General features: G+C 36.0%; 3 protein-coding genes and 1 pseudogene across 3 annotated transcripts; all 4 read left to right on the forward strand.

Annotated features, from left to right (window-relative positions):
• Positions 1-1,828: 1,828 nt before the first annotated feature.
• On the forward strand, positions 1,829-2,983 carry LOC143535039 (putative F-box protein At1g47790). The gene has a single exon (XM_077029379.1). It carries the CDS (start codon positions 1,829-1,831, stop codon positions 2,981-2,983), a length of 1,155 nt encoding a protein of 384 aa, XP_076885494.1.
• An 8,383-nt stretch (positions 2,984-11,366) lies between these two features.
• LOC143535040 (putative F-box protein At5g50220) lies at positions 11,367-11,992 on the forward strand. The gene is made up of 2 exons (XM_077029380.1): positions 11,367-11,553; positions 11,640-11,992. Exons 1-2 carry the CDS (start codon positions 11,367-11,369, stop codon positions 11,990-11,992), a joined length of 540 nt encoding a protein of 179 aa, XP_076885495.1.
• Positions 11,993-14,112: 2,120 nt separating this feature from the next.
• Positions 14,113-15,420, forward strand: LOC143535004 (F-box/kelch-repeat protein At3g23880-like; annotated as a pseudogene).
• A 4,522-nt stretch (positions 15,421-19,942) lies between these two features.
• LOC143535005 (WUSCHEL-related homeobox 8-like) lies at positions 19,943-22,375 on the forward strand. The gene is made up of 3 exons (XM_077029356.1): positions 19,943-20,120; positions 20,990-21,517; positions 22,138-22,375. Exons 1-3 carry the CDS (start codon positions 19,943-19,945, stop codon positions 22,221-22,223), a joined length of 792 nt encoding a protein of 263 aa, XP_076885471.1. The 3' UTR covers positions 22,224-22,375.
• The last annotated feature ends 622 nt before the right edge of the window (positions 22,376-22,997 follow it).

Below are 22,997 nucleotides of genomic sequence, written 5' to 3' on the forward strand. Positions count from 1 at the left end.
TATATTTTGACCCATTTAATATTGATTCACTATGTTTTGGCACATTTGACAAACATCTAAACAACTATGGATTACCAATCATCATTTTGTATCAATATCGTCGATTAGATGTGTTTCAAAAGTTTCTTCTAATTTAACTTATAAATTCATTATGAAAATTATTCAAATACTTAATATTATGATATAAAATAGGATTATTTATTGTTTTTCTCTTAATTTTTATATATAGAGAATATAGTAAAGAAAACAACTACAACACCACTACACTAGATACTCTATAATAGAGAACAGTTTAGAGAAAACTAAAGTATTTTTATATATTCAAAGGATCATAGTCTCACTACTAGAAAAAACGCTACACGCATTGTGTGTCACTAAAGGGAAATGTGTGTCGTTAAAGCCCTAGTCATAAACTAAAGATGACACGCATGTCATCTTTCGATGACGCGCTATGACACACCTTTACGACCCACGTTTATGACATAGAATTACGGCGAGTAACTATGCGTGTCATGCTTTTAAATGTGTTTAAAAAAATAACATTTAGTATTTTCATTTAATTCACATTAAATAATAATTAAATTATTATAATACAAAATAAAATACATATATAGTAAAACAATCCATTTTAAAATGTAGACATCATAAGTCAAATATGCAAACAAACATTTCAAAGTTGAGAAAAATATTGTTAGTAGATACAAATTATCACCGGAAAATAAGAATCGCCGCAAAACTTGATCATTCTTTGCAAATAATATCAAAATCAGCATCCTTGTATTCATCTTTGCTTCCCCCAACCTGGAAAAAAAATTTAACAAAGAAAATGTTAGAACTCATGGCAAACAAAATCAAATCCTTTACGCCAACGCATTACATTATTATAGCTTAAATATAAATAAGCTATAAAGCGTGACATTAACACATTATTAAAGCAAATTAACTTAACAAGAATGCCAACTCTCAAAACAGTTAAACATTATTACCTTTTTTCTTCTTTCTTTGATTTCATCTTCTTCCATGAGGCCAACGAATCATCATATTCAACTCTTGCAATAACTTTCTTCATTGTTGCCTTTAGCCTAATTTGGGGAAATTATTTATAGACCTCACATTTTGCATTGTCGTGGTGCATAAGCATCATGGTTAATATAACTAATTAAAACTTTATATTACCTGTGTTTGGTTTCCCACCAATTGTTGGCTCAGGAAATTAATCCACCCTTTGTAAGTTAGGAAGGGAACATGATGATTATTTGCCCCTGGACTTGGATATACAGTGAGTTGCGTGTCTTTTTGATCCTTTTCCTTCTTTGCAATAGCAGCCTTGAGATTGGCAATTTGAAACAAGAGATAATTTTTAATCTAAACGGTTTCTTAAAATCAAAACAAAGATACACAAATTATGGGGGAAAAAACCGATCAAAACTCTGTATTTTGTTGTGAGCGTGTAAAAAGTAGGAAAGTAAATATAATAAGTGTTCGTGAGTAAGGTAGATACAGAAATAGAGGGTTGGATGTGAAAGAATTTTAAAAAGTAAACGAAATTTAGAGAAAAAAAATATATGTTTTTTTAGTTAAGTTCTGTAGACAGAGATAGAGGTTTAGATGTGAATGTTCGGACTTCGGGTAAACTTTTGGACTCGACACCTAAAACCCCAACTTAAACATATGACTATATGAGTTACAATATAAGTATATAACCCATCGTATATGAAGCCCACTTGTCCATATTTCACACCCTCATATATAATAAACAAACCCTGGGTCGTTGTTTCCATCAACTCAAAGTTGAAAGTTGAATCCAAAACTCAAGATCCAACTCAAGATGTCTGCCAACATTCCTTTCGAAATCCAAGAGGAAATCCTTAAGCGTGTTCTTTCTACCAAATCTTTGATTCGGTTAAGATCGGTTTCAAAACCATGGAAGTCTCTTATCGATAGCTCTGAGTTTATCACTCATCACAGCATCAACACTCAACGGCATCATATACTGTTTGAGTACAAATCTGTTCTAAACAAAGGAGACTTTGCGGACAGATATCTTTCGATTGTTGATGGTGATAGTTTCTCGGAGCACAAGTTTTCCTCTATTGTTCCTCCAACTTTGCCATTTAGTGTTGCATCAGTGCTTGATTGCTCTCATGGGTTGCTGTGTTTGTGTGGTTGTAATCCATTGAATAATAAGAGGCTGATTCTTGTTTGGAATCCATCAATTAGGAAATCTGTTGGTATACCGATGCCTTATCGACCAATTGTTCTTGGTTGTGGAGTTTGTCCTAAAACTAATGACATTAAGATCGTCACGATCACACGCATTGACAGATGTCTATCTGAAACGGCCTGGAAGGGTGAGATTTTTACATTAAGCATCGGGGCTTGGAGAAGTGTGCCTACTAATCTAGGTTTGCCTCACAAACCAATCGATTTTTCATATAATCAAGTGGTTGTAGATGGGGTTATTTATTGGGTCTCTTATGGTTTGGGTACTTATCATGTGATTATATCATTTAATTTGACAAGTGAAGAATTGTTAGAGGTAGTTGTTCCAGATAGTTTAGCACACGCTAGACATCTATCAATCTCTAAGCTTGACGGTTCTCTTGTTGTGTTTAAGTGCAATGAGGATCCCCTCGTTTGCGATGTATGGATGATGAACAAAAATGGAGATTCATTTTCCTTGTTTACTAAACAATTTAGTGTTAGTTTTAACAGCTGTATTCATACACTATTTAATCAACCAATTGGATTTAGGAAGAATGGTCAACTGATAACGAAACACATACGTATGCGTAATGGTAGAATCCAAATAACACTTGAATTTTATGATCCTGGCTCCAAACGCAGAAATGGTATTGGGATAGATGTAAACCATAACTCGATATTCTGGATGGCCACCTACACAGAATCACTACATCTGCTTAATCAATCTGATTCTATCATTGGGTCTCCAATCCTTTTTGTTTCAAATCCTAATCTATAGTTGAAAGTTGATATATATTGTTTATTCGTGAGTTTATATTGTTTACTACCATCACCATTGGGTTAGTTTATTTAAGATAGTAATTTTTACACTTGTTTGTTTTTTGTTGAATGTTTAAAAGGTTGCATTTAGAGTTTAATAATTAAATATTTAGAATCTTTTTGTACTTTGAACATTTTTAAAAATATTTATAATATATATGATGACATCAGGTTCTTATATCTGGTACGACAAATGAATAGGTAAGGCATTTCAGTTCGAGTTCGATGTTTGGTCTAGTTATGAAAAATTAAATAGAACTCATGCATGTGGTATCTCAAAATTAAGCTAGTCAAGTTAAATAGGCCAAATTCTTCTTTGAACAAAAAATGTTTTTTAATTGTATATAACAATTTCTCCCCGCGTAAGTTGTCACCTATTTTTGTCCAACTGTATTGAAGTATAACTGGAGAGGAGGGTGGATGTGAAAGGGGAGGAAGATTAAACATGTTTGGGTGCCATGTTCGGGTTAGTGTCGCAATAGGCTAGAGCAACCAGATGATGTGTAACCATGTCTATAATAAAGTGATGCATGAGCTTTATGTGTTTTGATCAATAGTGCAATTAATGGGTTGCTTGCTAGGATTTATAGCTACATATTAACAGAATAGATTGTAGTAGCACACTAGCACCCATCTGTAAATCTTCAGGCTGTTGTTGCTGAGATATGCTCAACTTCGATCGGTGTTTGGCAATGCAACTGTCGTTTGCTTCTTTGAACTCCAACTGATCACACCACTACCAAATGAAAAGGCATAGGCATAGATACTTTTGCGATCGTCTACATAATTTGCCCAATCACTATCAGTGAAGCCACAACGCAACTGAATGTTGGCCACTTTGTCATACCATATGCCAAATAATGAGCCTTATATAGACTAAACATCCTTAACATACTAGAACTAGGAAACTTAAATAAGTTAACCCACTAGGACTAGGAAACTTACATAAAGATAAAACATAAAATAAAAGATAGACTCTTTTTCCACCCTTCGGTTTATCTTTAAACGAATCAGGATTAAATATATCAAATAGAACTTAAACTAGAGATGTCTCAAAATTAAATTAGTCAAGATAAATGGTCTAGAGTATACTCACTTAACTCCCCAACATCCAACTTAAACAAATTCTTTATTCTTTTATAACGTTTAACATGACAACAATATATTATATGATAAACTAGTGGTTAACCATTCTATGAGACTAGTTTAAACTTTCGGGTATTAAAACCCTAAGGCCCAACTTAAACAAATTGTAAATTATGAAGCCCATATTTCATCTTTGTAAACCCTAGTTGCCATCAAACTTAAAGCTGAAAGTTGAAAGTTGAATCTCCCAAAATCAAACTTGAACTCAAAATGTCTGACAACATTCCTTTCGAAATCCAAATGGAAATCATCAAACATGTTCTTCCTGTCAAATCTTTGATTCGGTTCACATTGGTTTCAAAACAATGGAAGTCTCTTATCGAAAGCTCTGAATTTATCACTCATCATAGTGTCAACCAGACTAAGCCGCATCATCTGCTGGTAATGAACAAAGCAGATTCTGAGGTTGAGTCTGAGTACCGCTTTGTTTCAATTGTCGACGATGATAGTTTCCCGCAGCATGCGGTTCACTGCAAAGAGTTGTCTGGGTTTAAGTATAGGCATGATTTGGTGATGGATGTTCTATGCGATGTTCTTAAACGAGCCGGAATTTCGGCTAAAAAGGAAGCCCCCGTAAACTTTCTTACGGATCCGAAGAAGGAAGATCTACATTACGACCGGCCGATATACTTGTTTTTTGGTGGGTAGGGGGAAAACACGCTTGTGTCGACCTCACAGAAGTGTCCCCTCTTGTTGGGATTAGGGACACTGGATTTGTAGCAGGCCAGGCAGCATTGAAGGCGGCATCGAGCAAGGTTGCTAAACACGAGAGAGCTTGTTTGGAGAATCAACACGTGTTTATCCCCTTCGCCTTTGACACTTTTGGTTTCTTAGCTCCGGATGCCGTGGGCCTTTTGAATAGGGTTCAGAAAGTTGTGTATAGTAACGTATCAGCCCATAAGAATCAAAACTTTGTTTTTAGTCGGATTGGGTTTGCTATCCAAAAGGGGGTTGCGGCGCAGCTTGTTGCCCGCTTACCTGCCACTTCATTGTAAATCGTTTGGATGTTTCTATGAAATATAAAAGTTACAAAAAAAAATAATAATAATAATTGTGTTCCTACGGCGATTAAGCTAGTTACCGAAGCCTTATTGTTCGATTCCTCTCATGGATTGGTGTGTTTGTATGGTTATCATGAAGATCGAGAGGATAAACTAGCTGTTCTTTGGAATCCGTCAATTAGGAAATCTTTTGGTATATTATTAAATGACACATTGGGATCAAATGCTGTTGGTTTTGGGGTTTGTCCTCAAACTAGTGAACTTAAGATTGTCAATATTACACGTGCATCGTCCACGGATCGGCATGCTGAGGTTTTTACATTAAGCTCCGGGGCTTGGAGAAGTATACCAGTGAATCTGCCTCTGACTATTAATTTTTATATATATGTTTATTGTGATCAGGTAGTCATAGATGGGGTTATTCATTGGTGTGCTTATGAAAATATTACAAATTATACGAGGATTATTACATTTGATTTGACGAGTGAAGAATTTGGAGAAGTGCAGCTTCCAGATAGTTTCAAAAGCTCAAAGTATCTGGCAATCTCCATGTTTAAGGAGTCTCTTGTAGTGGCTAAATATTTACGAGAAGATTTCTACGCCCCAATTCGTGATGTATGGATGGCAAATGAGGATCTAAAGACCTTGTTTACTGAACTATACAGTAGCGTCAAAGAATCAGCAGATTCAGATCGTTTTAAAATAATTGGATTTAGGAAGAATGGAGAGCCGATAACCGAACATATATATGATATCGGTTATGATTGTCTCTCATTACAACTTTTAGTTTTTGATCCCTGCTCAAAACAATTTAATGGTCTATATAACGCCTTTGATTCAGCGTTCAAGACGACCTCATACTCTGAGTCACTACTCCTGCTTAATTACCACGATTGAATGATTCAATCGCCATAGGTGATGGTTGCCAAATTTCATGGTCTGCTTTTTATTTATAAATCTTATATTTCAATTGTATGTCCTGGTCTTTCTTAATATTATAGGAAGACATAAATTTTATTACTAAAGTCATCTTTTGATAGATTGTTATTGGAGTATACATTTCTGACGAAATCCGCAATGTCATGATACTCTTTAAAGAATTTCTTTAATCTATACTTAAATTGGCAATCTTCTATATCTTCATTATACTTCAACTGCATTGACCTTGCTCATTTAGATGTTATCTATCAATATCTTTTAAATTGAATAAGTACATAATCGCAGATGTGACAATCTCACCCCATTTTAGTCATCACGTCTTACCCTAAGTGGACGTCGAGGGAGCGCTTTGGGTGACTCTCAATGTTATGTAATACGAGTGACCCGGCAAATTTTGTTACTGACCCATTTAATTTTAAAACCGGCCCCATGATATTAGTTACACCAATTCTACAAGAAAGATTTACTTACATATATTAACCAATTATAATATTTTAATTAACAATTATTAAACATCTAAAATCATTTTATATAAATTAAACATACGAGCCCATTTTAATCTAAACTCATTAACCATTAGATCCAAATACTTAATAACTAATTTAAACCCAAAACACCATTTAATCAGTCATTTTTATGAATAAAAAGTTAAATCAATTAAAAGAGAGAGAACAACATATTTAATTAACCACCCTATACCCAGAAGTCAACTTTTTAAACTAAAAACTCAATAATGATTCTGCCGAGATGGCTACTTCCATTAGCTGTAGGGATGCGCATTAGTCGGTTTTGGGCTCAAAACAAACTAATGTGACTTATCAACAGAATGCATCGAAGTCAGGGAAAACTTCTTGATGAATCCGTACAATTTTTTTTTCTTTTGGAAGATTCACTCCTTGATGGTCATATTAACGGGTTAATCACGGTTAGCATTTTTTAAAAAGGACTGAATATTATTTCTCAGGTTCGAATAAAAAATAGACTATATGTCATGTCTTCATGGTCTATTAAAAAAAGAAAATTCAAACTTAACCTCATCTAAAGTTTTCTCTAGTTAAACGGACTAGTAGTTTAAACCTAATTACACAATTTTTAAATAGCTTTATCTTATAACAGGGCCAATCCAAAATATGGACTCATCCATGATTTTTGAACCAATAATATAAGCCCGTCTTCAAGAATTATTAAAATTTGGCCGAATGCGAAAAAAATTTGGTCATTAGGTAAAAGGGTTTTTTTTGTTAGATTTAAATAATTAAATTTTTAAATAGACTTACTTAGGGGCTGTTTGGCAAGTACTGAACCATAAAGAGGTCTTAATGATTAAGAGAGTCTGAGACAGTAAGTGCTGAACCAATAAGTGTTGTTTGGTTGGACATCTGAATAGCTGTACAGAATGACTATTTTACCCCTCTGAACTATTTCGTTCTGAATAAAATATATTCGTTTAGTTAGTGCTCTTAATAACTTAACTAAATGACCAAACTGTCATTATAATCAATCAAAATACATATTAAAACAAACTTTTATTATGATCAACCAAAAACATATTAAAAATATTTCACCAAGACGCTAACACAAATAACTAACAATACACACACAAGTAGATAAAACCCCTAAACATTAAACAAGGCTTGAGCTAACATAACACCCATTTTAATACAACTTGTTCACTCCACGGTTGAGTTAATTGTTAATATTTTCCAAAAATGAGGTTTGTTCTTCAACCCATAGACGAAAGGGTGTTTTTTTTTCAGGGAGAGACCAGATTCAAAGTTAAAATTGCACATATCTTAGAATCTTAAAAATCTAAAATAACAAAGAAATGATTAGATTGTCAACAAATATACCAAACACTACTAGAAAGAATGTTTTTAATGACATTGTTATTGACGAGTATGGCATGTCCTTCTTAAACGATCTCCTTCATGTAAGCACATCAAGTTGTCCAAATGTATCCGCTACATTACTTCCTGATTTGTGTAGCTTATCCTGTAATTGGGATATAAACAAATATTATTGCGCAAATAGTAATCATCAGAAATATTAAAATCATTATATTAGTTGAACTTCTAATTGAAGTCAGTTGACCTCATAAAGTTAGTATATACTTGGTCAGCATGTATAAAATAGTTCACATAAACTAATTTACCAAAAAATAAAGCATAAACTGATCTGCACACGCGCGAGCTGTATTGCGCCTGCGTGCGCAAGCTGACCAACACAGGCGGGCTAGCCTGACCTGAATCTAATGTGTAAGATTAGTTGCACAATTTGCTGACAATTTGTTTGAGACTGCAAGGCAATATTATTTTTTCCTTAAAAACTCTTTAAACAAGAACAAGGCATGCTGCTAAAATCTTTGTTTGAGCCCATATCTCAAACAAAGCTAGTTTACTTCTCAAGATGATTATTGCATCATACTAGTTACTGCCATATAATAAATGCATAACTAAAGAACAATGTAAAATGAATTAACAATTTAACAAACTGCAGAAAGCTTTTATTAAAAATCTGACAACCAAATGCAAAAAATCGAGATTTTTGAACAAAACAAACATGGGAAACTTCCACCTTCCCTGTGCTGGAAACACAAAACCATTCCACCTCTATCATTACTGAAGAAACGTGGATCGGCTCACTGGTAGACGATCAACTTTCCTCGGGTATGAGTATGCTATATCACCGATGGTTCTCCGGAGTATGAATTCTTCCACCTACAAAACGAGCAGCACCGTGAACTTACCCCTCAGAAAGGGACAGAGGGGTCCTCTTTGGGGTAACCCTCCGGTGTGAGAATAAGAGATTGTAGGAGAAGATAATAATAATCTGAGAGTGAGTAAGGATTTAGAATGTATTTTCTTGCTTACCTCCCCTTGTGGAGGTGGTGTGGTATTTATAGTGCTAGGGTTTCCAATGATTGGGCTCAGATCCCATTAGGGCCTTTTTGGCCTCCTCCTATTGCTTCGCGCCACGTGTCCTTATGACACCTGGTGCTTTTTCATTGATTATTCTCTGACCAAGGTATTTCACCTGACCCATGTGCAATCACGTGGTAGCACATGGGTTTTGCTGAGTTGTCCACCTTTCATTGGCAGCTGTCAACATCAGCATATTCTTTATTCCTTAAAGGATACCTTCTGGAAGGTTGTTTGATGAGCACAATCAGGGTTGTCCTTATCCTGATTTGGATAAGGACGAGGTTGATTATGTGCATGTGTGATATGCGCCTATCCTGAGGATGCGCGAGGTCTTCTCTTTATTCTCACGCGCAGATGTTTCATGCGCAGATGTGATATGCGCTAGCATATGTAATATGCGTGAGCATATGTGATATGCGCCACGCGCAGATGTGGTATGCGTGAGCATATATGATGCGTGAGCATGTGATATGCGCCACGCGCAGATGCGCTACGCACAGATGTGATATGCGTGAGCATATATGGTGCGTGAGCATGTGATACGCGTGAGCATATGTGATATGCGTGAGCATGTGTGATGCGTGAGCATATGTGATATGCGTGAGCATATGTGATATGCGCCATGCGCATAGGTTTTGGCTTTGTGCCTTCATGATATCTTGATTTCAAGCCTCTTGTCTATATCTTGTGGGTTGACCCGCCCCGCTCGATGTTAAGGCGGGTGCATACCTCTTCAATAACAGATAACACATATGCGACAAACATAAACTATGAAAGTAAAAGCATAAAATAAACCAAACCTTTATTGACGGTTTTTGATAATCGAAAACCGAAACCGGACCGTTGAAAATAAAAACTGAACCAAACCAAACCGTTACTAACGGTTTGGTTTCATGGTTCGGACTAGTTATGCATCTATAAAAACACATAATATATTATGTTGATTAAAATAATCGGCCATCACAAACGAAAAAATATTTGTAAACCAAGATTGATAGTTTTAGTTAGCCATTAATCTTGATGCTTCATCAACAATATAATATCAGTTAAACTTGTAGATGCCAATCAAGATAAAGATTACCAAGCTACAATGCTCCCAAGTTACTAAACTTAGCCCATGTTATAAAATACTGATAATTAAATACATATATCATGAAATCTTACGGTTCAGTCTGGTTTATACGGCCGATTTTCGTTATAAACCGTAAACCAAACCTTTCGTTACAGTTTGATAATTCTAAGACAATAGAAGCAAAAGATAACATAATGGTCATTTGTCAAACCCGATAGATACCTGAAACCCGCAAGCATGCTTGATACCCGATGGGTAAATAACCGATAAATACCAGATGGGTTTTGGGCCGGGTTTGGGACGGGCTATAATAATCGGGTCAGGGGTTGGGAATGCATAAACCCGTCCTGACCCGACCACGAACGCTAATTGTAATTGCTTTCTATATATAAGATACTAACCAATTGAGCATCAATTTCGTCCTGTAATCTTCCCATATCAAACTTTAATCGGTTGACAACACCTACAAAGTTAAAAAAAAAATTAAAATCAAAATCAAGATTCAACTAAATTGAACATCAATTAGCCGTTTGAGCCACAAATCCTAGCTTTTAGGCCTAGCCGATTGAACCCTAGAGATCGTGAGACAGGAATCGATGAGTGTGGGGAAAATAAGAGACGAAATCGAGTAGAGAAACAAAAAAACATACCTGTTGGCGCTTGGAATCGGACTGAGATCAAGGGAGGATGGTGCTTCTTGGTTGCCAAAAGAGAAGAAGGAGAAGGGTAATTACGTCTGAATCCCATTCAGCGTTATTTTATATCTGATTCGGAAAGAGCCATATGGAACCATTCAGATATCATCTTTTACTTCAACAAACGATCTGAAATCTGATTCGGTCAGACCTTAGACCATTCAGACCCAATTAAGAGGTCAAACAAACACACCCTTAATTGGTTATGATTTTCGCAATGCAAAATATATTTTCCATGATCATAGGCTTAAATAAGTTGAGTATTTAGGTTTAAACAGACAAAACTATACTTTTATGCATACAAATACAAATATATATAAATTTGAAAAACTAATCGGGCCTACCGGATGTCGGGCCGGTGGCTTCGGCCACCCTGCCCTCCTTCAAAGCCCGCAAAGATAACTATTAACCAATATATTTTTTATTGTTTTAAGTAATTATTTGTGCATATCTCTATTCGGTTGTAATTTGCATTAGTATATATTGTTTCCATATTTCTAATTACAAGGTCGGTGTTTTTCTTCCTCATTATATAATAAAAACCTCACAATCAAAATCGAAGGACAAAATGTCTGCCAACATCCCTGTTGAAATCCAAGAGGAAATCCTCAAACATGTTTCTACCAAATCTTTGATTCGGTTCAGATCGGTTTCAAAACCATGGAAGTCTCTTATCGATAGCTCTGAGTTTATCACTCGTCACAACAAGGCTCAGCCGCATCATCTGTTGATAAGGTACATAGCATCTGCATCTTGTGAGGAAAAATATGTTTTAGTTGCCGATGATGATTGTTTCCCGACCACAAGTTTTCCCCTATTGATTTCCCTATTGTTAATTCAGCCACGGTTGAACCAATGCTAGATTGCTCTCATGGGTTGGTGTGCTTGCTCGGTTATCGTCCAGATCAAAGGAAGAGTATGATGGTTCTTTGGAATCCATCAATTGGGAAATCTGTTTGTATACCGGTGCCGTCTGCATGGGATGCTTATGGTTTTGGTGTTTGTCCTAAAACTAGTGACCCTAAGATTGTCAGGATTGCACGTAGACCACGTCCAACTTCTTCTGTGGATCGGTATGCTGAGGTTTTCACATTAAGCTCTGGGGTTTGGAGACATGTATTAACGAATTCCCAGTTCAAATTTTTGCACTTTTCGATTGGTGATCATGCAATTATTGGTGGGGTTATTTATTGAGTTGCTTATGAATATAATACTATTATTATCCATTTAATTCGTTCTCCAATTATTTCATTTGATTTGGAAAGTGAAAAATTTGGAGAAGTAGAACTTCCGGATAGTTTAGTGGGCCCTGATTATCATCTGTGCATATCTAAGCTCAAGGAGTCTCTTGTTGTGCTTAATTACCGTAAACGTTATCCAGGGGAACAACGAGTTTGTGACGCATGGATGATGTCGGAAAATGGTGTTTCAAAGTCCTCATTTACCAAACTATTTACCTTTCAGGATAATTCATCAAATGCTTCAGAATTTTATAGGATAATTGGATTTAGGACTAATGGCCAACCGATAACTAAACTGAAACAGATTCCTCGTAACACTATGGTAAAAGAACTTGAGGTTTATGATCCCAGATCTAAGCACCTCAATGGTATTGGGATCTATGGTCACGCATTCTGGATGACCTCTTACAGAGAATCACTATTGCTGCTAAATCACTCTGATTCCATGATTAAAGTCATAGATAATGGTGGCCGTATATCATCTTGCATCTACCTTTTGTTAATCTTAACTTTTTTTATGTTTTATTCCTTTATATTTTTATGGAAGACAGAACATAATTTATAAGAATGCAATGAATGTTGATCTTGTATTATTTGGTTGTTAAATTTAATGTTTATGTTGGTGTAATTTGTATTAAACTTATGTTAAGAACAATTAAACACCTAATGGAGACCTAGCTCCGATGATTGGCGAATCCCACACAAACCTGTTGCTAATTTCTAGCACTCTCAATGCGGGTTCGATCGATTACAGGGCCGTTGACAAGGAAACAGTCTTTGATCTTTAAGTCGTGTGCTAATTTCCAGCACTCTCACACGAAATGATGTAGACTTTGATCTTTAAGTCGTGTGCACCATAAGGGCTCTGAAAAAGATTAAATTAAAGAAGGTTTAAGAAAGAAAATGGAATTAATATTAACAAACGAACCATGTGATGGATCCATCACACAGATTTGGTATTTGAGTGCTTACATGAAAACACCATGAGCGGTATGTGGCAATCCCCATTAAGGGCACGCAGCCCTAGCTAGCCACACGCGTGAAGTACTTGCTCGATGTTGTTTAAGGACGACATATGATGACAACGGTGAACTGCTTATAAGCTCCTTCAATTAGTCGGTTGTGGTGGGCTTTCCCAAGAATGGTCCACCCGATACTCATGGTAATTTATCCGTGTAAGGATCTAACCACGTGGTTTTACGATGATTTAAAGATAATGATGAAACAAAAAAGGGCTAAAATAATAGTAAGCCACATGATTATGATCGATGGTATGATCAAGAAGAGTCGGATAGATTATATATGAAAATTTGAGATGACAAAAAAAAACGATAAGATTACTTTAAATTGTAGGCAGTTCTTTTTGCGTTGCCTTGAATCGTGACTTGCAATCTAATGAATTGAACGAACTCCAGAGACGCCTACTATATATATATATATAGCCAGTTTTAGGAATGTGCATGAGTCGGTTGTGGGCTTAAAAAGAGCCGGTGCGAATTATCAATAGAATGCAAGGAAGTCAGCGAAAAATTCTGGATGAATCCATAAATGGTGGTGAAGGATGCGACGATGGCTACTAGTCGGAGTTTTAGTTCATTTGGCTAAATCCCTTCACAATTTAGGGGGTGTTTGGGATTGCTTATTTTCACTAACTTATAACTTATAAACTTATTAAAAAGTAATAAGGTATTTGGGATTGCTTATATTGTGAGAGAAAAAGTTTCATAAGTTATACTTTTATAACTTATTAACTTAATGAAAATTTATAAGGAGACAAAATAAGGAATCCCAAATACCCCCTTAGAAGGAATGAGGAATTACTTTATGTGAGCAATTTGAGTATATTATACCAATTCCATTCATGTCTACCAAACATGATAAGAATAGAATATGTATTCCAACAAATTCCGCCAACCAAACACATTACAAAACGGAATTCAATTTCCTAATCGTGTTAGACATGTCGTCTCATGTAACCTCTTTATTAGAATGTTCATCTAAGTTTTTTTTAAGAAAAAGACACGTTTACTTAAACGCGTTATGTTGGGCTTAATAGTTCATGCACATGTATGATCCATGGACCCATCAATCACATATGAAGCCCATATTTCACATCCTTATATAGTAAACAAACCCTTGGTCGCTATTTCTATAAATCTGAAAAGTTGAAAGTTGAATCTCCCAAAATCAAATCACACTCAAAATGTCTGACCACATTCCATTCGAAATCCAAGTGGAAATCATCAAACATGTTCTTCCAGTCAAACCTTTGATTTGGTTCACATCGGTTTCAAAACAATGGAAGTCTCTTATCGAAAGCTCTGAATTTATCACCGATCACAGCGTCAACCAGACTCAGCCTCATCACCTGCTGGTAATGAACAAACTAGAATCCGAGTACCAATTTTTTTCAATTGTTGATGATGATAGTTTCCCGCGGCACAAGTTTTTCCCTTATGTTCCCCCAACTGTTAAGCTAGTGACCGGTGTCTTAATGCTCGATTGCTCTCACGGATTGGTGTGTTTGCATGGTTCTCATTCATATGTAGAGAATAATATGATTGTTCTTTGGAATCCGTCAATTAGGAAATCTGTTAGTATACCATTGCCATTGGTGTCAAGCACTGTTGGTTTTGGGGTATGTTGTAAAACAAGTGACCCTAAGATTGTCAAGATGACATGAATAACTTCTTCCATGGATTGGCAGGCTGAAGTTTTTACTTTAAGCTCTGGAGCTTGGAGAAGTGTTCCAGTGAATCTGCCTCGGTCACTAGATGTTTTTAAATATCGAGCTGGTTAGGTAGTCGCAGATGGGGTTATTTATTGGCGTGCTCGAGATTTGATTACAAAGAAAACTAACAAGATTATTTCATTCGATTTAACTAGTGAAGAATTTGGAGAAGTACGCCTTCCAGATTGTTTAGGAAACCCTAAATATCTGACAATCTCAAAGCTTAAGGAGTCTCTTGTTGTGGTCACGTACAAATATGAAGATGAATTTGGCCGGCGCCGAGTTTGTGATGTATGGATGATGAAGAAAAATGGTGATGTTAAGTCCTTGCTAACAAATATATACATTAGTAGTAAAGAATCACATGGTTCAGTAAGTTATGAGATAGTTGGATTTACGAAGAATGGAAAGCCGATAATGGATCATATATACCATGATGATTGTGTCTCATCAACACTCAAAGTTTATGACCCTTGCTCGAAAGGCATTGGTGATCTTGGGATTGTTGACTCGCATCTTGCGCCGTTCAAGATGACCTCCTACTCAGAATCGCTACTCTTGCTTAATCACCCCGATTCTATGATTTTGTCTGCTTTTAATTAATCCTATATCATCATGCATCATAACATTGCTATTTTTATGATTCTGTCTGCTTTTTATTAAACCTATTTGTCATTTTTTTGTTCTGATCAACTTTATTATCATAAGAAGACATAAATTTTATTTTAAATAACGTTAATGCAATACATACACGCAATCTAGTTATATTTTTCTGAAGTTATAGTATTAGCCAGTTGCAACACGGGCATTTCGTTTACTACATGAAGTCATCTTTTGATTGATTGTTAACGATATCCGCAATGTCATGATACACTTTAAAGGGTTTCTTTTTTCGACTTAAATTGGAAGTCTTCTATACCTTCCTTCCACAACTAGGGCCAGATAATTCTTCAACTGCATCAACCTTCTTCACACATTTAGATGTTGTCGTTCAATTTTTTTTTAGTCGAAAAGGTAATAGCAGAGGTGACAATCTCAGCCCATAGTAAACTGGTCGATTAGTTATAAGTTTTCTTACTAGCTAGTTGAATTTGTTGGAAGTTATCCATGTTAATTCAACACTAAAATCTTAAATCTGTTAGGATTAAACTCAAACACGAAACCGAACACACACACGAAAGCAATAAACGAACACGAGGATTTAACGTGGTTCGGTCTAAACTGACCTACGTCCACGGGTGGCAACTAGATATTCTTTATTGAGTAACAAAAGATTACAAGTACATAATGTTGTTTATATAGAGACTGAACTAGGGTTAGTAAATTATTATGCAAAAAATCTAAACTGGGCCGGGCTTCGGTCTGGCCACCCTACACCCATCTGCCCTTTGGACTTCAAATAATAAATCGGGCCAACAAAAGGCCTACGAAACCCAACAATCTCCCACTCGGAGGCCTTGAATACTCTCGTCTGCACTCCTGATTGTACTTCTGTAATCTGAACATTAAACTTCTTCTAGTTGCCACCGCCTTCTCATCAATTAACCTGAAGGCCCGTTGAAGCTCCCGAGAGCTCCAACACGTCAGTCACGGCTGAAACTGCCCCTGACCTGTTCTCTGTCCCTACCGGCTCCCACTGTAACAAACTACCGGATCCTGAGATAACCTGAGAACAAACACTCTCCATATTCAGTAAGTAATTCATTTGAGAGACTTTTAAAGCTGGAATACTGGTTTTCTTAATCCACTGTCGACCTGGAACTGTAACTGAAACTTGACCTGTGCTCCCACTGTCACGATGTCCCCCAACTGATTTAACCTTCCTAGCTCGTTCATCCTGAATCTTCACTTTGGCTCTGGGTTTGTTACTTGCAAAACGAACCTTCTTCTGCCCACGAGATTCTGTGAACCGGATTTTGTCTTTCACCAAAACTGGATCCACTCCTTTCGATGACATGCCGACCATATACAATGAACCCATTTTCGTGCCACGAGCAACCACAAGATTCCCTTTGACTACTTTCCATTGCTCATTCCCGAACTTAACATCGTGCTCCTGGTCATCCAACTGCCCAACTGAAATCAAACGTTTCTTCAAACTTGGAATAACCCTCACATCTTTCAAAGTCCAAGAAGTACCGGCTGAAGTTATCAAATCAACGTCTCCCATACCCGTAACCTCTAAAATATCACCATTCGCTAGTCGAACCTTTCCAAAATCCCCAAATTTAAGATTCTTCATCGTTTCACTACAGTGAGTGGCATGAAACGATGCACCAGAATCCATCACCCAAGCATCAACGCTACTCTCAACACTACAAACCAAAGCCTCATCACTACTGACCCCGTCATCTGTGTCGTCTTCTGTAACGTTCACCTCTTTCTTACCATTCGGACACTGATTCCTGAAGTGTCCTTTCTCTTTACAACCCCAACATTCAATATCCTTACGAGTCTTAGACTGACTCCTCTTCCTGCTCCCACTGCCTCGCTGTTTTCCCCTACCTCTACCTTCTGTGACTAGCATATTGCCTGATGATTCACCTGAACTTCTGTGTCTTGAATCTTCTCCCAGAATCAGATCTCGAATCCCATCGAAAGTAATATTTGTAGACGAACTACAAACTGCAGTCACTGTTTGCGACCAACTGTCGGGCAAAGAGGATAATAACAAGAGGCCTTGAACTTCATCATCAAACTTAATGTCAACTGACACTAAGCGGGACAAGATCGAATTAAGATTATTGATATGCGTTGTAACTGACCCACCCTCTTTCATTCTTGTTGTCACTAGCTCTCGGATAAGATAGACTTTATTCGCTGCCGAAGGCTTCTCATACATGTTAGATAGTGCTTCTATCATACCACGTGCTGTGGTTTCTTTCATGATGTTAAACGCCACATCTTCCGACAACGACAAAGTAATACAAGCCCTGGCTTTCTTGTCTAACTTCTTCCAATCTGCTTCTGACATCTTTTCTGGTTTTACATCCTCAAGCACTACATCTAAATCTTTCTGACAAAGTAGCGCCTCAATCTGCATCTTCCACCAACCAAATTTCTGTCCATCAAACTTCTGTATAGAAACCTTTCCGTCTTCTGCCATGACAATGACTAAACGAAAAACTGGATAAAAACAGAGACAGACACAGCAATGGCACGGGCCTGAACTTAACGGCTGTTCTACTGAACTCTGTTAAATAATCAACCTATTTAAACGGCAGCGGAAATACGAACTGTAAATCAGAAACTGAAACTTTAAACTGAAACGATAAAACCTGACAAACGCGGTTGACACTGATTATCCGTTTCTTTAAACAATTTCTTCTGACCTGACAACGGTTATTCAAATAATAGGATCTTGATTCAAACGTTCGTGGCTCGTACTTTGCAAAATATGATCTCCACCCAAAACAATATATATATAATACCAATATATATTATTGTTGCCAATACCAAATTAAATTAAAAAAGAAACACGTACCAAACCTCAAAAAGAAAACGTAATAAATTCTGGTCCACACTTACTCATTGTGTTCACAGCCCAGATTTTCCCTTTTTCTTTTTTTTTTCAAAGCCTAATATAGGCACTATTCAACCTGGTCAAATAAAAAAATGAGGCTCGATCTAACCTTCCTGTTCACACACTTCTTCTTTGTCCTTGATCTTTTGATCATTGGCAAATCAACAAGGGATAGCGACGGTGCAAACGGCGATTACCGGTGGTGGCGAACGGTGGTGCAAGCAAAACTCCGACGCGGCGGAACCCTAAACGGCAGCGGCGGAAACTGCCGACTGCTGTAGCTTTCGAATGGAACCAACCAACAAAAACGTAGATCGACGGGCTGGGTTTAGTAGCGGCGTAACAACTGCGTAAACCCTAACGGCGATCAGAAAACCGTAGGCGGCGGCGGAACCCTAGCGCAGTAGGGTGGCGGCGGCTGGATGGTTTAGCGGCGACTCGGCTGGTTCAACGTGTTCTTCGCGTGATCTGAACCTAAGCTCTAGATACCACTTGTTAGAATTAAACTCAAACACGAAACCGAACACACACACGAAAGCAATAAACGAACACGAGGATTTAACGTGGTTCGGTCTAAACTGACCTACGTCCACGGGTGGCAACTAGATATTCTTTATTGAGTGACAAAAGATTACAAGTACATAATGTTGTTTATATAGAGACTGAACTAGGGTTAGTAAATTATTATGCAAAAAAATCTAAACTGGGCCGGGCTTCGGTCTGGCCACCCTACACCCATCTGCCCTTTGGACTTCAAATAATAAATCGGGCCAACAAAAGGCCTACGAAACCCAACAAAATCAACACTTTCTTTTCCATAATTTCACATCCCGTGAAAAAAAAGATGGGAATGAATATGATTTTGATCTTTGGAGCGACTAGTTAGATAAGAAAATTCCTTGTTGTATGCACTTTTAGTACACTCACATGGAATTCTAATACTTATATGCTAGTATCATACTCAATAAATAGAGGAGCACAACTACTAGAAAACAAGTTATTTTCTCACAAAATTTTTCTACAAATTTCCTATGACAAATAGTTCTAACAGATTTTCAATAAAAAAATTAAGCTCCAACTTTACTTCAATATTATCTAATAATAAGTGAAAATAGTTTTTGTAGGAATGTTGTAAGAAGTTTACAACCACATATTTTTGTAGCAATTTTGTAAGAAAAGTTGTTGGAAAATGGTTGAAAACGATTTTCAATGATGTGTTTTTCCAACAACTTTTTTGTTAGAAAACTGTTAGAAACTGGATTTTTTCAACAAATTTCCTACAATTCGGTTGTAGAAAAACATCTATTTTTCTAGTAGTATGCATGAATTATGGTATTGTTTTAAAAAATCATATATTTGATAAAGTTTGAGATTTTAAATGAAAATTTTTATTACAGAAATATATTATAATTTATCACTAATAGAAAATAATATATGACAAAATAATTTAAAGAAAATTGAAGAGATGGAGTTGATAGCATGACATCACACGATTGACTTGTGGTCACTCCACCAACCAAGTCGTTTGCTTTAAGTGACCAATGTGAATGGTCTTATTATGTTATATTTGTCTACTCTCTTTATTGTCCGCCATTTTCATTCTTTTTTCATCACTTTTCCTCCATTCTTAATTAATATTAACATTAATAATGGAGCAAGATGAAGAAAATAATATTAACATTAATAATGGAGGAGGAGGGATGTTTGTGAAAGTTATGACTGATGAACAAATGGAAGTTCTCCGGAAACAAATTGCTATTTATGCTACTATTTGTGAGCAACTTGTTGAATTGCATAAATCATTAACTTCTCATCATGATCTTGCAGGTTGGTTGGTACATGGTTTTTTGTTTGAATTGATTGTGAATATTTTAAGGGTTTTTATGAAAACTGTTATTTGTGTGTGTGTTTTTTAATATTTTTGGTACCAAATCTGTTAGATTCTTGAAATGAGGATGAATTTCTTTTTATATATTTTTGGTACCAAATAGTATTATTATAGGTTTTGTGGTTTGGTTTGATTCATTGAATTTTGCCATTATGGTACCTATATGATATTTTATATATTGATTGAATTTTGCTAATTAAAATGTATATAATATAAGAGGATAGGATTTTTATAGATTGCATCCGGTTATATTTTGTTTCTTTCTGGGTTCTTTGTTACCTTAGATAGCCGAATTTAGTGTCTTTTCTTTTGTTGCTTGGGTTGCCAAGTCCAAGTGTTCATGTGTTTTGTCTTTAGAGAATTGAGTGCTACAAGAGAAAATACTATCCTCTGATTTGGCAACCCAAACAATGAATTCGCTAACTAAGATAACGAAGAATTCATGATGAAATCAAGGGTTTTGAGGCAACCCATTCATCAACACTTTCTTTTAAATCGGTTCCTCAACCGCTAACCACTCGTTTTTGTCAACTAAAACATATTATTGCTAAATTTTATGACACCTACTTAACTACCAAACCTTCCAAGTTATTATTAACAAACATGGAGTTGACTAGTTCATCCAATTAGTACCTCATTTATGCATTTCAACCAATTTATATAATCTTTAGTTAGCAGAATTTAGGTCCAAATGATTATGTGGTGACATTGACCATGATGACTTTTCGTTTTCCCCTTAAACCTATTAACTTACAAGATCACTCTATACAAAAAGTTACAAAAAATCTTGATTACTATTTTCTTGCAGGGGTTAGACTCGGGAACATATACAACGATTCGTTGGTGTCATCTGGCGGCCACAAATTCTCTAGTCGCCAACGATGGACACCAACACCCGTTCAACTTCAAATTCTCGAGCGTCTTTTTGAGCAAGGAAATGGGACACCAAGCAAACAAAAAATAAAAGAAATAACATCCCAATTATCACAGCACGGTCAGATTTCTGGGACAAATGTTTATAACTGGTTCCAAAACAGGCGGGCCAGGTCCAAGAGGAAGCAACAACTATCTGCACCTAATAATAATAATAATAATAATAATAATAATAATAATAATGTCGACTCTGAAGTTGAAACCGAAGTTGAGTCACCAAAACCACAACAGAACTCAGTATCAACGGTTGATGATAGCACGGGTTTTCAGACTCCAAATATTATGTGTTCGGTGGATCAACGTGCCAAGAAAGTTGAGCCCGTTTTCCCGTCTGAGGCTAGCTCGAAGCCTGTGGGAAATGTGGACCAAATGTCGTATTATGGAAGTATGTTGTCGAATCCAAGTAAGTATGCAATCAGAAAATGTGTTTAGTGAAGTGTTTTCATTGTGAACAATAGGAGTCATTACTATATAAATATATATTTTATATATTTAATAAAAATAATAGACTCATTTAGGCTTGTGAGCCGGCTTGAGCGTGTTAAATGAATCTTGTGCTAGCCTTGGTTATTACTTATTAATATTAATTTAATATGCTAAATAAAACTAATAGGCTTGTGTAGGCTCGCTAGCCGGCTTGAGCTCGTGAAGCAAAACTCGGGCTCGGCTTGTCTACTATTTATTATTTATCAATTATATTATATACATTTATAACTATTTTTATATATGTTAACTATAATTTTTATATAATATATATATATTGTTTAGTGATTTTTATTGAATAGTTATTATTTTGTCAATATAAATTTAATATATGAAATAAGCTTGTATACAAATAGGTTCGTGAACCAAGTTGAGCTCAATAAGTGAGGTTCGGGCTTGTTTAAGCTTGACTAGATTTGAGCTTTTAATGATCTGAACTCGAGTGGCTCACGAGCAGCTTGGCTTGTTTACACTTTACAACACGTTAACAATATTTGGAATGTACAACATTCATAGCATCTGGTACAATGTTTAATCCAGGAATGGACCATATAATCGGGAAGATGGAAGTTCAGGGGAGCTACCAATCATATATGCAAGGTGATGAATACAATATGACAAGCTAAAGGTACTTCCTTGACACGCAAGTATAGACGCTAATAGTTTATTATCTTTGGTGATCGTTTCTTGTACTTCACTCTTCGTGTTTTGCGGATGATATATGTACATAGTATGTGTTTCTTGTTTAGTACAGTGTTCGATAAAAACAAGCTGTTAACGGTTTTCAAACTGTTCTAATATATATATATATATATATCCAAAATGCTAAACTAATGTTTGTATGTGCATAAAATAAATCTTGAAAAGTAATCAACATGAAGTTCATGCTATTAAACTCATATTTGTCCATTAACACCAGCTGAGGTGGATAAGACTTTGTAACCCTTGTAATTAAAAGTTTAAATCATACTTTCCGCACAAAAATATTGTTCTTATTAAAAGGGATGTTATTGTTGGATATATATGGCCAACACATGACATATGACATCGTCACTATCGACATATAATCTTGTAGAGTTACACACCGAGTAAAATTATCAAGTGACATATAATCTTGTAGAGTTACAAACTGAGTAAAATTATCAAGAACACGTTTATATATGTTTTAACATAATCAACTTAATCAAGATCATAAATATATTATGTAGTTGAAAAACTCACGAGGGTGGGAGTGAAAGGGGGAGAAGGATTAAACATATGTTCCCAATAAAAATATGTCATGTTTTGGTTGACTAGTCACGTCAAACATGTATTCAGTTTGTGGTACATGTTTTGTCAACTACTCAACTCTGAAATTACACATCTCAAGTAATTTGTATTGTGTGTAATACAAGTCTTTT

This window comes from Bidens hawaiensis, unplaced genomic scaffold, assembly GCF_021521415.1.
Source record: "Bidens hawaiensis isolate Kalapana, Puna unplaced genomic scaffold, B.hawaiensis_p1.1 tig00010384_1, whole genome shotgun sequence".
Taxonomy (NCBI): domain Eukaryota; kingdom Viridiplantae; phylum Streptophyta; class Magnoliopsida; order Asterales; family Asteraceae; genus Bidens; species Bidens hawaiensis.

Coding starts and splice junctions, on each gene's coding strand:
- LOC143535040 (XM_077029380.1), top strand. CDS start 11,367: ATGTCTGCCAACATCCCTGTTGAAATCCAAGAGGAAATCCTCAAACAT. Junction 11,554..11,639: donor GTACATAGCATCTGCATCTT/GTGAGGAAAAAT, acceptor TTGTTAATTCAG/CCACGGTTGAACCAATGCTA.
- LOC143535005 (XM_077029356.1), top strand. CDS start 19,943: ATGGAGCAAGATGAAGAAAATAATATTAACATTAATAATGGAGGAGGA. Junction 20,121..20,989: donor TTCTCATCATGATCTTGCAG/GTTGGTTGGTAC, acceptor ATTTTCTTGCAG/GGGTTAGACTCGGGAACATA. Junction 21,518..22,137: donor AAGTATGTTGTCGAATCCAA/GTAAGTATGCAA, acceptor TGTTTAATCCAG/GAATGGACCATATAATCGGG.
- LOC143535039 (XM_077029379.1), top strand. CDS start 1,829: ATGTCTGCCAACATTCCTTTCGAAATCCAAGAGGAAATCCTTAAGCGT.